We start from the raw sequence: 16,260 nt of genomic DNA, 5'->3' as shown, positions 1-16,260 counted from the left end.
CCATTCATCATCCATCCATCCATCCATTCACCCACCCATCCATCCATCTATCCATTGATCACAGGGACATCTGGACAGGTCTCCAGTCCATCACAGGGACAATTGAACCAAGCGTTTTATTATTTTATCCTGTATTTATTTTTTCTGTTGTCTGATGTTTAAAACCTTGTGATGACTGAAGAACAAATTGATCTGAATCGTTCTGACCGACTCTCAGACCCATTTGTTCCTCCGACCTGGTTCTTCCCGGTGTGTTTTGGGTGAAGAGACGGTATGTTTTCTCTTCCTCCTGCAGAGAAAGATGAGCCGTCTCCTCTGGAGAACCTGGGCTGGGACGTGGACCAGGGTCTGATCACTCAGCTGAAGGAGCAGTACAAGAAGGAGCGGAAAGGAAAGAAGGGCGTGAAAAGTACGTCCTGGACTGGACCGGTTCTTCCTCCTCACCCATATCTTTATGTTTCTGACCCAACCTGCTGTTTTTATTTACATTTAATCGTTTAAAATCTTTTTGTTCTGAAACCTTATTTTCCACCTCTTCCTGTTAAAGTTGAACTTTTCTTTTTGACCCAGGTCCAACAGTGCCCCCTGTCCACGGTCACAGGATTATTTAATCTTAATCTTTCAGCTTTTCCCTCTGCAGGGTCTCTAGTAGTGAGTCCTCCTCCTCCATCTAACTCTGTCCTCACTCCAACTATCTCCATGTCCTCTCTAACTGCATCTATATACAGTATCTCCTCTTTGTCTTTTTCCTGGCAGCTGCATTTCTAACATCCTTCTATCAATATACCCACTGTCCCGCCTCTGGACATGTCCAAACCATTGTCCCGCCTCTGGACATGTCCAAACCGTCTAGGTCTGGCCTCTCTATATCTCCCATTTCTTCAACCTGTGCTGTACCTCTGATGATCTCATTCCTAATCTTATCCATCCTTGTCACTCCTAAGGAGAACCTCAGCATCTTCATTTCTGCTACTTCCAGTTTTAGCTCCTGTCTTTTTGTCTGTGTCTCTGTCTCCAGACCATACAACTCCAGACCATACAACTCCAGACCATACAACATACAACCATACTCCTGAAACTTTTCTCCATCCATTCCATCCTGCCTGGACTCTTTCACTTCTTTACCACACTCTCCATTTTCCTGGACAGTGGACCCCAGGTCCTTGAAGTCCTGAACCTTTGTGACCTCTGCTCCTTGTAGCCTCACTGTTCCACCTCCTCCCTCTCATTTGCACACATGTACTCTGTCTTACTATGGCTGACTTTCATTCCTCTTCTTTCAAGTGCATACCTCCACCTCTTCAAGTTCTCTTCCACCTGTTCCCTGTAATCACCACAGATCACAACGTCATCTGCAAACATCATAGTCCACGGGGATTCCTGCCTGACAACATCTGTTAGTCGGTCCATCACCAGAGCAAACAAGAAGGGGCTCAGAGCCAATCCTTGATGCACTCCCACCTCCACCTTGAAGCTATCTGTCACTCCTACAGCACATCTCACTACTGTCCTGCTGTCCTTATACATGTCCTGCTGTCCTCATACATGCCCTATACCTGTCTAACATGTCCTGTACCTGTCTAACATGTCATGTACCAGTCTAACATGTCATGTACCAGTCTAACATGTCCTGTACCTGTCTAACATGTCCTCCTGTCATATGCTTTTTCTAAATGCACAAAGACACAATGGAGTTCTTTCTGACCCTCTCTGTACTTCTTCATCAGCATCCCCAATGCAAAGATGGCATCTGTGGTGCTCTTTCTTGGCATGAAACCATACTGCTGCTCACAAATGGTCACCTCTCGTCTCTCTCCCAGATCTTCATCATGTGGCTCAGCACAGAAATATTCAATAAAAATATTAACCTAATTTAAACTGCATTGTTTTAAATCTCAGAACAAAGAACAAATCAGGATTCACCAAATGTTCCTGCTCAAAATTTAAAAGCCTCTAAAATTTCTGACAGTTTTTATTCTCCCTGGAGAGGGTTAGTCTCCTGATGACCCTCAAGAGGGATGAGAGGTGATCTGCCTGTGAGTTCAGCTGTAACTGAGCTTCACATTAAAGTTGAAGCTCAGAACTCCACACCGTCCAGTTTTTAAATTATGGAGCTCCCCTGAAGAAAAACGTCTTCAATCACAGATCAGAAGTCCACTTGTTTTGTTTCTTTCTAGATCTTTTAGATGTTTGGGAGTCACACCATCATTCAACCATCAGTGTAGAACCAACAGACCTAAGATCTCAGCTAAATTAGTTGATACCGTTTGCTAGTTTTATGCTCAGTGTTTTCTGATGGTTGTTTCCAGTTTCTGTTGGAATAAATTCTGCAGCAGACCCGGTTCTGGTTCTGTTTAGCTGCTTTTGTCAGTTTTTTCTTCTGTGTGACACTCTGCAGACGTTCTCTGTCGTCACATTTTTCTCCTCTTCCCTCTTCCAGGACCAAACCGGTCCAAACTCCAGGACATGTTGGCGAACCTGCGGGACACCGAGGAGCTCCCCCCCATGCAGACGGCCCCCATGACGCCTCCCTCACGGTCCATCGTACCCAGACTCAACGAGCAGGAAGTGGGCCGTCCTGAAGATGGTAAACCTGAACTTCCTGTCTGCTGTTAGCCAATCAAAGCTCGGCATTCAGACCTGTTTTTTCTCCATAGAGCCGATGACATTCCTGCCGTCGTCAGGAAAGTCGTTCCTTCTGGGCCGAGTGGATGAGGCCGTGTCCAATGAGCTGGGTCTGGGAGAACTGGCCGGACTGACAGTCGCCAACGAGGCAGAAAGTCTGGGCTTTGACGTGAGTTCCTCAAAACGAATCCTAGTTCAGACCCAAACAAGAGGAAGAGGGATCGATAAAACAGCGGCCTTTCACGTTTAATTCCGTTTTTAAGTTTTTAACTACACTGAACAAAACATTAATGCAACACTTTTTTTGTTTGTGCTCCCATTTTTCATGAGCTGAACACGAAGATCTGAGACTTTTTCTGTGTACCGGTACTCATAAGGCCTTTTTCTCTTAAATGTTCAGAAATTTGTGTAAATCTGTGTTAGTGAGCACTTCTCCTTTTTCAGGATAATCCATCCACCTCACAGGTGTGCTTTAGGCTGACCACAATAAAAGGCCACTCTAAAATGTGCAGTTTTATCACACAGCATAATGACACAGATCTCGTAAGTTATGAGGGAGCGTGCAGTTACATGCTGACTGCAGGAATGTCCACCAGAGATGTTGCTTGTGATTTGAATATTCATTTCTCTACTATAAACCATCTCCAAAGGCATTTCAGTGAATTTGGCAGTAGATCTGGAAGCTTTTCTGCATACTCATCATCTTCATCAGGGTCGCCACCTGACTGCAGTTTATCACTGTAACTGACTTGAGTGGACAAATACTCAAATTCGATGGCGTATGGCACGTTGGAAAGACGTTCTCTTCACAGATTAATCCCGGTTTTCACTGAACAGGGCAAATTGCAGACTGTGTGTATGGGTGAGCGGTTTGCTGATGTCAACTTTGTGAATCGAGTGGCCCATGGTGGCGGTGGGGTCATGGTATGGGGCAGGCGTATGTTATGGACAGTGAACACTGGGCTGGTGTAGTTACACGTGGTCTGTGGCTGCAAGACTGGTTGGATGTACTGTACTGCCAAATTTTCTGAAATGCCTTTGGAGATGGCATGGTAGTAACGTTTATATTTTTGTTCAGTGTTTAAACATACATTTATATTTCATATTTAATTATGTTTGTCTGAACTGAAACAAATGAAAAATGAACTCATGAATTCAATGATCTGTCAGAGGAAACTGTAGATGTTTAAAAATCATCTTTTAAACATTTGATTTTTATTCCCATCATGTGGATTTTCTTTCATGTATAACATCCATCCATCCATCAATTATCTTTACCCACTTCTTCGTTTTTGGGTCGTGGGAATCACTGTTGCTCATGTCCAGCAGTCACTGTGCGAGAGACGGGGGACACCCTTGGCAGGTCTCCAGTCCATCACAGGGACACATAGAGACAAATGAGACAACCAACCATTCTCTCTCTCTCACACCTTGGGACAATTTAGAGTTGCCAATCAGCCCAACATGCATGTTTTTGGTCTGTGGGAGGACCCGAAGAAAACCCAAACATGCATAGACAGAACATGCAAATTCCACCCAGAAAGATTCCGAACCGGGATTTGAACCGGGGACCTTCTCACTGAAAGGCAACAGCTCTATCAACTGAGCCACGCTGTATAACATTATTTTGTTTTAATGCCCTTCACTAAAATAAGAAAATAAACCCTCTGGGATCTGGCAAAAGAGTTTAACACAATCTAAACAACAATAATTTTGTTTAATATTATTACATCTACAGTAATTATGTTTTGTTTTAATCTCTCTGAATCACGTCTTCCTCAGATCACCAACAACACGGATGCTCTGAGGAAGACCTGGAACCCAAAGTTCACCCTGCGGAGCCACTTCGACTCGGTCCGGAGTCTGGCTTTCCACCCAGTGGAACCGGTTCTGGTCACGGCGTCCGAGGATCACACCCTGAAACTGTGGAACCTTCAGAAGACGGCGCCGGTCAAGAAGTGAGAGTTTCAACTAATATAAATAAATACAAATTCATGTAAAGGTTTAATTTAAAGTTGAAATCTTAGTTAAACCCTTCTGTTAGTTCTTACAAAATGTTTGTTGTTGTTTTTGTTGTTTTCTGTCAAACTGATCAAACTTCAGCAGAAGCTGTTCTCAGTTTGACCTGACGGGGGCGCTGTTGTCCAACTGATAAACAGCTGCTCTTTTTCCGGTTCTGATCAAAGTTCTGGTTTAGTTCTTGTTGAAGTTCTGAACCTGAAGATGAGGAGGAGAGTCAGAACCTCAGAGGGTTCTGTCTGGTAAACACAGGACCATTCCCAGAGTTCTGATGTTTGGTGGTTCTGTTTGGATCTTCCAGGTGTGCGGCGTTAGACGTAGAACCCATCTACACATTCAGAGCTCACAGGTGAGATGATGTTGAGTTCTGGAGGGTTGTCTCAGCTCTGCAGACAGAAAACTTTGTTCAGAGGCTTTATTGTCACGTTTAGAGAATAAAAGTCTGAGTAGAAACTGCTCTGTGCAGCGGTGCTGTTCTCTGCGTCACCATGAGCTCCAGCGGCGATCAGTGCTTCAGTGGGGGGGTCGATGGGACCGTCCAGAGCTGGAACACCCCCAACCCGAATGTGGACCCGTACGACTCCTACGGTACTCCTTTGTCTCTGTCACTCCTGTAAAAGATTCAGGGTTGGACGGTTTATTGAAAGGTCAAATGTCTTTTTACAGAGTGCTCTGTCCTGCGGGGGGCGTTCTGTGAACATACAGACTCAGTCTGGGATCTGGTCTACAGCTCGGCACACCACCGCCTCCTCTCCTGCTCGGCTGATGGAACAGTCCGACTTTGGAGCGCTGCCGACGTCGCACCATCTCTGGCAGTTTTTAACAAGGGTGGAGGTGAGAAAGCATCTGTGTCCAGAACCAAAATGTCTGTTTCTCAGCCAGAACCTTCTTCAGTAGCAAAAACTATATATCCTTCCTTCATCTTTGGTTCCGATAACATTGTTGTGTGTTCTGGTTCAGATCTGGGCGTCCCTACTTCATTAGACCTGGTGAGCTGTGAGCCGGCTTACATGGTGACGTCCTTCAACAGCGGACACATCGGACTCTTCAACATGGAGACGCAGCAGCTCCTCCTGAAACTTGACTCTTCTGGACCTCCAGGTATGTTTGGGACACTTGGGCGATGAGAGGAGCTGAGCTGTCAACTGATCAGCACCTGTGAGTTGGATCAGATGGTGGAGGAAGATGCCAGACAGACCTGATAGACACAAATGTGTAGTGAGAGTTTGCTGGGAAAGATAGAATCTGATGATAAAAACCTGCAACATTTGACACCCCATGTTGGCCGCCAAATGTTGTGGGTACACTGAAACTGTCTGACAGCAAATAATGAGGTTATTAAGAGCATAACGATAGTGATCAGCTGAAAAGCATCAAAATCCAAAAAAACATAACCCATACATATTTACACAGACACTTTATACATTCCTTGTACGTCGCTACAGATAGTTTATCTCTCACTTGTTCACTTGTCACCCATTAGAGTGAACACTCTGGGTCAGCCTAGCCAAAACTCATGGCCCCAGCCCATACTTTATGGAGTCTGTAATTACTGCACGTAGGCTCACCAATAACATGTAATTTCTAGAAATTTCCCTTTCATATTTGGTGGTGATAAGACCTTCCATGCAAATCATATTCTAAGTTATTACAGATGATATAACGAGTGATTTAACAAAAACACATTCTACCTTGGCCCAAAAACATTATTTCAAAGGACCTTCAACTCATACCTCTGAGTAGCATCCCAGCTGTGGGGGGCACATTGAGTCTGAGTGGGCCATGTTCCTCACCTCCATTGTTGAGGTAGCTGCGTTGAGCTGTGGCCACATTGTTGTCAGTGACTCTTGCAGCAGCTATCCTCAAACTCAGTGGTGGACATCCCAGGTTAGGGAGGCCGTCAAGTTGAAGGAGTCCTATTGGACCTTGTTGGCTGGTAAGACTCTTGAAGCAGCTGAGGGGTATCTGTGAGCTAAATGGTCTGCAGCCCTGGTTGTTGCTGAGGCAAAAGTTCAGATGTGGGAAGAGTTTGGTTTGGTTTTGGCTTTGAGGAGATTCTGGCAAACCTTCAGACAGCTGAGGAGAGGAAAGCAGCGCTTTACTAACACTGTGTTCACTGAAGATGGGGTGATGTTGACCTCAACTAGCGATGTCGTCAGGAAGTAGAGAGAATACTTCTCGGACCTTCTCAATCCCACCAACATGTCTTTCATGGAGGAAGCTGAGTCGGGGACTTTGGGGTTGGTCTGTCCATAACTGGGGCTGAGGTCGCCAAGGTAGTTAAAAAGTACCATGGCAGCAGGGCTCCGGGGTTATACGAGATCTGCCCTGGATTCCTCAAGGCTCTGGATGTTGCAGAGTTTGCTTGCCATGTGTGGACATTGCATGGACTTGAGGGGCAGTGCCACTGGATTGGCAGACTTGGGTGGTGGTTCCCCTCTTCACAAAGTGGGGTCATAAGGTGTATTCCAATTATAGGGACATTACTCTCCCTAGTCTCCATGGTAAGGTAAATGGTAAATGGACTGTATAGCGCCTTTCTGTCTAATCAAGATACTCAAAAGCACTTTGCACTACAATCTGTGCCCTCATTTACCCATTCATATAGCACTCTTCTATATCTATACAACGAATAATCAGTGCTTTATCACATTCATAGATGGACGGGACACATTGAAGGCAATGAGGGGTTCAGTGCCTTGCCCATGGACAATTCGGCATGTGACTGCTGGTGGAACCAAACCCCCAACTCTTGCATTGGAGGATGACTACTCTAACCACTCAGTCACAGCCGCCCCATCGATAATAAGGTCTATTCAGGGGTGCTGGAGAAGTGAGTCCGATCAATGGTAGAACCTCAGATCTAGGAGGAACAATGTGAGTTCCATCTTGACCATGGAAAACTGGACCAGCTCTTTATTCTCACTAGGGTCCTTGAGGGGTCATGGGAGTTTGCCCATCCAGTCTACATGTGTTTTGTGGACTTGGAAAAGGCGTTCGGCCATGTTCCTCGAGGTACACTGGGGGTGCTCCGTGAGTATGGGATTGGTGTCCGTTACTACTGACCATTCAGTCTCTATGCAAGCGGTGATAGTTTGGTTCTTGTTGCCAGTAGTAAGTTGGACTCCTTCAGGTGCATGTTGGACTCCACTAGGGCTGCTTGTTGTCACCAATTCTGTTCATAACTTTCATGGACAGAATTTGTCATTGCAGCCAGGGGATGGATCGAGTCTGGTTTGGTGGCCTCCAGATTCCATCTCTGCTATTTGCGGTCCTGTTGGCATCATTGTATCGTGATATCCAACTCACACTGGAGCGGTTCACAGCTGGGATGAGGATCAGCATCTCCAGATCTGAGGCCATGGTCCTCAGTCATAAAAAGGATAGACTGTCCTTACTAGGTTGGGAGTGAAGTTCTGCCTCAAGTTTAGGTATTTGGGTTTTGTTTATGAGTAAATGAATAATGAGACGCAAAAGATAAATCATTGCTTCACCAGTATTGTGGACTATTTACTGGTTCTTTGTGGTGAAGAGGGAGTTGAGCTGCAATGAGAAACTCCGTTTACTGATCGATCTACATTCCTAGATCTAGGAGGTCTATTTGAGTTTTCACTATAGAGTAGCTGGACCCTCTTTAGGGATAGGGTGAGAAGTTCAGTTCTCCAGGAGAGATTCAGAGTACAGCCGCTGCTCCTCCACATTGAGAGGAGACTGTTGAAGTGGTTCAGACATCTGGTCAGGATGGACCCTGGATGCCTCCCTAGGGAGATGTTCTGGACATGTCCAACTGAAAGGAGACCTCAAGGAAGACCCAGGACACACTGGATAGACCATATATCTCAGCTGGTCTTTGAACATCTTGGAGTTCTCCCAGGAGAGCTGAATGAGGTGGCTGTTTAGAGAGAGGTCTGGATCTTCTTTATCAAGATGCTGCCCTCAAGACCTGAGTCCAGAACAAGAGGATGGATGGATGTATGGCCATGTTAATATGTTTCACTTTTTTTTCTTAATTGTTTTTTTTTCATGCCTTTACAGAAACTCCATGCAAGATCAACAAAGTGTTGAGTCATCCTACACTGCCAATCACCATCACAGCTCAGGAGGACCGTTGCATCCAGTTCTTCGATAACAACACAGGTGGGACTCAGTTCTGTTGGATTTTAAACAGATTTCTGAGAGTTTTCTGTCTTCTTACTGGCAGTCTCTGTTTTCTGGTTCTTTAATTTGTTGTTTGAGATTAAAGATTAGTTTGTTTTTGTTTGCTGTGTTTCTGACTGAAGGTAAACTGATCCACTCCATGGTCGCCCATTTGGACTCTGTCACATGTCTTGCTGTGGATCCAAACGGGCTGTACCTGATGTCAGGCAGTAAGTCTTCATCCAAACTGATTTTTGTATTTAGGTGTTTACATATACTTTTTATGTAAAATAGTAAGGTTATGATCACTTCTGTTAACATTGTTAAACATTCAGCTGTTCTTGTCAGAATTTCTTTTGTTTGGTGACAGGAAGTGTCTGTTTTACCTTCTGACTGGGTTACCTTCGCAGGTCACGACTGCTCCATTCGTCTGTGGAACATGGAGAGTAAGACCTGCATCCAGGAGTTCACTGCCCACCGCAAAAAGTTTGAGGAGTCCATCCATGATGTGGCGTTCCACCCCACTAAGTGTTACATCGGCAGTGCTGGTGCCGACGCTCTCGCCAAGGTCTTTGTATGACCTGGAGCTAGGAGGATGAGTGGAGACTGTGGTGGGGGGTTGGAGACAGACGATGTAACCTCAGATCATCTTGATTTCTCCATCAGAACCCCTCAGAGCTCCACCCCTCTGGATTTGGGCTGGCCCAAGTCCCAGAACCAGCAGACTCTAAAGGAATTAATGAAACAAGGCACAGCATTAAAACGGGGACAAACTGGAATCTGAAGTTTTTCTGTATAAACGTATCTCAACCCAAAACCTAAACCCAAACAGACTGACATTGGCAGCTTCTCTGCGGTTAGGGGCATCTCAGAGGTTGTCGCTATCTCAGAGGTTGTCGTCTCAGAGGTCGGTGGCGTCTCTAGGTGGTGTCTCAAAGGTTGGTGGCATTTCAGAGGTTTTGCCATCTCAAACGTTTGGTCATCTCAGAGGATTTGTTGTCTCCGAGGTTGGTGGTATCTCTAGGACTCGCTCGCGTCTCAGAAGTTGGTGGCGTCTGAGGTTTTGTCATCTGAGGTTTGTGGCATCTCGAAGGTTGGTGGCGTTTTAGAGGTCGGTGGTGTCTCAGAGGTCAGTGGCATCACAGAGGTTGGTGGTGTCTTGTCACTGGCATCTCAGAGGTTGGCGTCGTCTCGGAAGTTGGTGGCGTCTCTAGTCGGTGGCATCTCAGAGGTTGGTGGTGTTTCTTTTTGGTGGCATCTCAAAGGTTGGTCTCGTCTCAAAATTCGGTGACGTCTCAGAGGTTTCGTCATCTCAGAGGTTGGTGGCGTCTCTAATAGCTGGTGTTTCAGGTTAGTGGCATCTCAGAAGTAGGTGGCGTCTCTTGTTGGTGGCTTCTCAGAGGTTTTGTAGTCTCAGAGGTCGGTAGTGTCTCAGAGGTTGGTGGCGTTTCTAGTCGCTGGTGTCTCAGAGGTTAGTGGCGTCTCAGAGGTTGGTAGCGTCTCTTGTCAGTGGCATCTCAGAGGTTGGTAGCGTCTCTTGTCAGTGGCATCTCAGAGGTTGGTAGCGTCTCTAGTCACTGGTGTCTCAGAGATTGGTGGCATTGCAGAGGTTTTGTCATCTCAGAGGTTGGTGGCATCTCAGAAGTTGGCATCGTCTTGGAGGTCGTGGCGTCTCTACTTGGTAACCTCTCTAATCGTTGGCATCTTTTGTGGTGGGTGTCTTCTCAGAGGTCGCGTTGTCTTTAAATAACTTTTGGTTTTAAATGTGCCTTTTTTTTCTTTACATCATTTTTTGTGGTGATGCTCAGATGCGAACCAGAAGGTGCAACTGACCTCAGTTTGATGATTTATTGTCCGAAGTTCTTCCTGCAGTCTGGAACTAAATCAGTCCTATCTTTAGCCGACACCCCCTACAGGCGGACAGAGGTCAAACTTTAGAGCCCCTCTGAGCTTCAAACGGTTTAAAGCTTTGATCTGGTTGGATTCAGCTGCTGACGTGTTGGTTGTGTTTCTGATTCACGTCCAGACAAAAATCTACAAAAAAAAAAAACTTCCTGCAGATTTTCACAAAATGGGATTTCAGAGTTTGCTTACAGAAAGGAAGCAGACTGAATCAATAAAGTTTGACTGGATTTCTGTGACTCTGTGATTCCAGAAGTACAGTCAGACACACAACAAACCTGAGCTGAAATGAGCCAGAACAACCAGAACTCGGTTGGATTCAGTCTTCTGGAACAGAGTCAGCCATCGAGTTTCTTCTCCTGAACACAAACCTTCGGATTTGTTTATCGTTTATCAAACCTGACTCGAACGGAACCAGTTTTCATCCTCTTCGGGTCTTTGACGGGTTCTGGAGTCGGTTCTGGACTTAGTGCTCTGTGGTAAAGTAGCTGCAGAGGAACTCCTGCTGCCAAGATTTCAGTTTTATTTTTATTTATTAAGGGGCCAAAATAATCCAGGAGAGATGAATCAGCTGATTGATGTAAACAAACTCATCAACAGCTGCTCACGTGCGCTGCCCGGCTTCCGTCAGGAAACGTCCTGGAAACGTCCTGGAAACGTCCTGGAAACGATGGATTTAGTGTAAATATTCAGACTTAAGTAGTTTTCTAAATGTTTGATGTTTCAGATGCAGGTAAAGATGTTTTTTATTCTGTTTTACTTGAAAAGTTCACGACTTCACCTCTCAACACTACAACATGCTTTTATTTTGAAACGTTAATCTCAGAGATTTTATTTTGTCTGAATCTTGTAAAAAAAGAAGAAACTAATGAATATTTATTAACCAGGTGGAAAAGGGGAAATCATGGACATATTTAAACAATTTTTTTAATTTCTAAATGTTTGTTAAAAAAAAACACTATTTAAATCTGTTTTTTTTTTTGTTTGTTGTGGTTTTTGCTTCATGCGGTGACATTTAGGGTTCTGGTCCAGTTTGATCCAGAAAATGTTGAATTTATAAATCCAAAGTGAACCGTTTTAGCTTCAGGTGAAATTAGAACAATATTCTGTTTCTGTCACTATGATTCTGAACAGATTTGAACCAAATAAACAAAACTTTAAAGATGGTTTCTTTGTGAGGTTACCCACAGCGGATCTGCTTGTTTTAAATAAACTTCATAAAGTTTACATGTTCTAGAGAAAGAAAAATAGCAATGTTAAAACAAGACTGAGGTTTTTTTTAATGAAAGCTGTTTAAATGATTGAATCTGTTCAGATTTTTGGATATCTTTGTTGTTTTTGTGATGAATTATTTCCGCTGAAGGGTCTCCATGTTGCTCTCACCTGAGAAGTGTTCAGCTGATGGATCTGCTCTCCCATCAGGATTTATTTCAGCAGCGTTCTGTAAACTGACATTTGCCTGATAACACTTCTGCCTTTACAGACAGAAACAGGAACCTGAGCTGGATGACGATGTCTGAACCATCAGACGGAGAACTGATCCAGGTTCTGCTCATTTGTTAAATCTTTTAGTAAATTTCAAATGTAAAGCTGCTGGTGCTGTACAGAAACTTCACTTCTTGTTCAGTTTTGTTTCTTCCACATGCGAGCGTGGCTCATTTATGGGAACAATAAAAGAAACGCTGTGACGCTGGCAGGTTTCTGTTCTGAACACGGAGCTCCTTTTTATCTGTGAACATGCATCGGTCTCAAAACGAGTCACGAGATGAGAGTAAGATCCTCAAGTTTTACTAATGGACACATGTCAATATTCTGCACAAACAAAGTCATACACGTGCACGAATCACCTGCTGCGGTCGGAGCGACTGCCTGTGAATGTGACTTTCGAGACTTTCTTACCTCCATGTGCACAAAGGTGATGCTGCATTCAGGGCTGGCAATTTATTCTACTAAAAAGCAGCAGCTGATTCGTATAAATGTATTTCACTGTGCGGAATAGAGAAAAGTCCAATTAGTCAAACTGTTGTTGGTCGTGTGATGCACATGAGGATCTCACGTCTGCATTTGAGATTGATTTATATTTTATCACCTCAGAGGGATGTTTGGATTTATTCACTGACAACAAAAAAAAACGAGGACTATGTTTGTTCAGATCAATTGTTTCTACAAAGTTTTATGTTTTTAAAATAAACATTTTAAGAGTTTATTTTAAAATCCCTGATCTGAGCCTGCTGGGGAGGTAGTCCACAGTTTACTGAAGGATAAAATATAAAAACAGAGCTGGAGCATCTTATAACTCATCCGGTTAATAATCAACAGACTGGGTATGAAAAGAGGCTGAATCTGTCGGATGTAAAGATGGGCAGAGGTTTACAAGGCCGAGAAAACCAGCAGGTGGCGCTGTGATCTCATGTCTGACTTCCACATTAAATTAAAAGTAGAAGAAGAAAAATGGGCGGGGATTTTTTTTGATTGGCTGTCGAGTTTGTAGTCCTCGGTCTGTAAACAAAACGTACCTATTTTTCTAGGTTCTGTTAAAAAATATTGTTTAATTTGAGCTTAAATGTGTTTTTTTGTGTGTTTGAGCTGCTGCTCACGAGCTTCACTGTCGGAAACTTCAGTCGATGTTTGGTTTAAAGCGGCGGAGGATCAAGCTGCTAGGTTCGGGAGGCTAACGTTAGCCTGAAGCTAATAGCCGTCAGATTTATGGAGTTCGGCTGCTCTGTGTGTCTGACCGGTTCGGTTCGGGTCTCGGTACTGCCATGATCCGTCCTGCGGTCTGACTGGCTGAGGATGGCTGCAGAGTTGTTCCCCACCAAGAATCTGGTGTCCGCCTCCATCCAGAACCAGAATCAGAACCAGCAGCAGAACGTCAGCAACAACAACACCGCGCAGGGCTGCTGCAGCTGGCAGGGCCTGTACCCGACCATCCGGGAGAGGTGAGTCCGGTCCGTGTGGGGGGTGGGACCGGGTCAGATCCTGACCATCCGGGAGAGGCGAGTCCTGGACAGAGGGGGGACCGCTAGGACCAGGTCTACAGGAGTTTATCCACAGAACTAAACCAGACTGGTGCAGTTCTTGTTGAATGTTCTCAATTATCTATATTTATTAACTATTAAAACTAAATGTTGACGTGGTGAAAAGTCCTGACCCATTCATCGAGAACTGCTGATCCAGAACCGCTTTAACAGAATCTGTGAAGGTCTGGATCCACGGAGGGAAATGTAAATAAAAAAGAATGCATGTGACCCACCACCGTTCAGAGTTTGACCAGAGACCGAGTTCTGGTGGACTTGGTCCGACTGGTCACCTCATGAACTCACGAAACCCATACTCAAAGTTCTGTTTCTGCGTTTGAAGGAATTCAGTCATGTTCAACAATGAGATGATGGCAGATGTTCACTTTGTGGTCGGACCACCAGGAGGGACCCAGCGAGTCCCGGGTCACAAGGTAAGCCCTCCTCTTCACTCATGAAGCTCCGGTGATTGACAGGTGCTAAGTGTTTGTCCCTCCGACCCGACAGTACGTCCTGGCTGTGGGCAGCTCTGTGTTCCACGCCATGTTCTACGGAGAACTGGCCGAGGATCAGGAGGAGATCCGGATCCCTGATGTGGAGCCGCCGTCGTTCCTGGCCATGTTGAAGTACGTAGAGCTTTGGTTCTGTTTGGTTGAACTCTTAATGGATCGGTGTGAACCGGGTTTCTTTCCCCCGCAGGTACATCTACTGCGATGAGATCGACCTGTGTGCCGACACGGTGCTCGCCACTCTCTACGCCGCCAAGAAATACATCGTTCCTCATCTGGCCCGGGCCTGCGTCAACTTCCTGGAGACGAGCCTGAGTGCCAAGAACGCTTGCGTTCTGCTGTCCCAGAGCTGCCTGTTCGAGGAACCGGACCTGACCCAGCGCTGCTGGGAGGTCATCGACGCCCAGGCCGAGCTGGCGCTGCGATCTGAAGGGTTCTGTGACATCGACGTCCAGACGCTGGAGAGCATCCTGCGGCGGGAGACGCTCAACGCCAAGGAGATGGTGGTGTTTGAGGCGGCGCTGAACTGGGCCGAGGTCGAGTGCCAGAGGCAAGACCTGGAGCCAACCATCGAGAACAAGCGGCTGGTTCTGGGAAAAGCTATTTACCTGATCCGCATCCCCACCATGGCGCTGGAGGAATTTGCCAACGGAGCGGCGCAGTCCGGTGTTCTGACACTCAACGAAACCAACGACATCTTCTTGTGGTACACGGCCTCCAAGAAACCGGACCTCCTGTTCTGCACCAAACCCCGGAAGGGCCTGTCGCCGCAGCGCTGCCACCGCTTCCAGTCCTGCGCCTACCGCAGCAACCAGTGGCGGTACCGCGGCCGCTGTGACAGCATCCAGTTCGCCGTAGACAAACGGGTCTTCATCGCCGGCTTCGGCCTGTACGGGTCCAGCTGCGGTTCTGCCGAGTACAGCGCCAAGATTGAGCTGAAGCGTCAGGGTGTGCCCATGGCCCAGAGGATCATCAAGTACTTCTCAGACGGGTCCAGCAGCACCTTCCCCGTCTGGTTCGACTACCCGGTTCAGATAGAACCCGACACCTTCTACACGGCCAGCGTGGTTCTGGACGGGAACGAGCTCAGCTACTTTGGTCAGGAGGGCATGACGGAGGTCCAGTGTGGGAAGGTAACCTTCCAGTTCCAGTGCTCCTCGGACAGCACCAACGGAACCGGAGTGCAAGGAGGCCAGATCCCAGAACTCATCTTTTACGCCTGATTGGACCGGGCCGCTGCATAGGTTCTGCTCTGAGTTGGACCTGGGAAAACATGGAGCTGCTAGATGAGCAACGGACTCCTGGTTTCACCAGAACAGAACCTGGACTCTTATGGTTCTGGTGTCTGTGACAGAACAGAACCTAGATTTTCTGATGGTTCTGGTTCTAGTTGGATTCAGAAGGAACTGTAAAGAGGCGTCGGAATGAATGTGAGGTTCCTCCACCTCGCTGGTCCAAATGTTTGGCACTGCAAGTCTTACTTCTTAATCTTGTCAAGAGAAACCTGAACTGATCAGAACCAGCAGAACCTCTGGTCCAAACTGGGCCTATTTTCTGTGGCGGATGAATCCAAACAGATTCACCTGGTGTGGTCTTTAACCCGTGAGTTAAATTTAAATGAAGGAAGTCGCTGTTTGTAATCACCTCGTCTGCAGGTTTACTGATGAGTTCATCAGCCTCACAGCCCGAACAGAACCATCCGGTTCACAGCCCAAACTAACAGAACCATCTGGCTTTGAACGATAAAAACAGGTCAAACAATTGGAGAAGAACCCGAGCCGAAACCAGGAGCTAATTTAAGTTCATTATTTTCGGCAGTTGATTCAAAATGGCCACCACTGCTAATCGGCCTTAGCAAACACAAAATGGCAGACTCTGCTAGTTTTACAACTGATGTTTAGTCTGGAGTTTTACAGTCAGGACCCAGAGTTTTACCTTTATGACTTAGTTTTACAGTCAGGACCCAGAGTTTTACCGTTATGACTTAGTTTTACGGTCAGGACCCAGAGTTTTACTTTTATGACATAGTTTTACGGTCAGGACTCAGAGTT

The 16,260-nt window shown here is 46.0% G+C and overlaps 2 protein-coding genes across 2 annotated transcripts in view; both read left to right on the top strand.

The window, feature by feature from the left end:
- Window positions 1–9,765, top strand: part of LOC119422290 (striatin) — a 24,345-nt gene extending 14,580 nt beyond the window's left edge. The window contains exons 8-18 of the mRNA XM_037689614.1: window positions 296–409; window positions 2,441–2,587; window positions 2,658–2,794; window positions 4,408–4,583; window positions 4,943–4,993; window positions 5,111–5,232; window positions 5,311–5,478; window positions 5,605–5,745; window positions 8,680–8,781; window positions 8,925–9,011; window positions 9,192–9,765. Of these exons, the coding sequence (XP_037545542.1) occupies window positions 296–409; window positions 2,441–2,587; window positions 2,658–2,794; window positions 4,408–4,583; window positions 4,943–4,993; window positions 5,111–5,232; window positions 5,311–5,478; window positions 5,605–5,745; window positions 8,680–8,781; window positions 8,925–9,011; window positions 9,192–9,361 (1,415 nt within the window). The 3' untranslated portion in view covers window positions 9,362–9,765. The remainder of the gene's footprint in view (window positions 1–295; window positions 410–2,440; window positions 2,588–2,657; window positions 2,795–4,407; window positions 4,584–4,942; window positions 4,994–5,110; window positions 5,233–5,310; window positions 5,479–5,604; window positions 5,746–8,679; window positions 8,782–8,924; window positions 9,012–9,191) is intronic.
- Window positions 9,766–13,470: 3,705 nt separating this feature from the next.
- On the top strand, window positions 13,471–15,432 carry LOC119422289 (BTB/POZ domain-containing protein 3). The gene is made up of 4 exons (XM_037689613.1): window positions 13,471–13,622; window positions 14,044–14,134; window positions 14,208–14,326; window positions 14,400–15,432. The coding sequence occupies exons 1-4, from the start codon at window positions 13,477–13,479 to the stop codon at window positions 15,430–15,432; spliced, it is 1,389 nt and encodes a 462-aa protein (XP_037545541.1). The 5' UTR covers window positions 13,471–13,476.
- The last annotated feature ends 828 nt before the right edge of the window (window positions 15,433–16,260 follow it).

Source organism: Nematolebias whitei, chromosome 16 (assembly GCF_014905685.2).
Source record: "Nematolebias whitei isolate Nwh7 chromosome 16, NemWhi1, whole genome shotgun sequence".
NCBI classification, from domain to species: domain Eukaryota; kingdom Metazoa; phylum Chordata; class Actinopteri; order Cyprinodontiformes; family Rivulidae; genus Nematolebias; species Nematolebias whitei.
Note: the sequence above shows the minus strand (reverse complement) of the source record. Positions and strands in the feature narration are given on the sequence as shown.

Coding starts and splice junctions, on each gene's coding strand:
- LOC119422289 (XM_037689613.1), top strand. CDS start 13,477: ATGGCTGCAGAGTTGTTCCCCACCAAGAATCTGGTGTCCGCCTCCATC. Junction 14,135..14,207: donor AGCGAGTCCCGGGTCACAAG/GTAAGCCCTCCT, acceptor CCGACCCGACAG/TACGTCCTGGCTGTGGGCAG. Junction 14,327..14,399: donor TCGTTCCTGGCCATGTTGAA/GTACGTAGAGCT, acceptor TTTCCCCCGCAG/GTACATCTACTGCGATGAGA.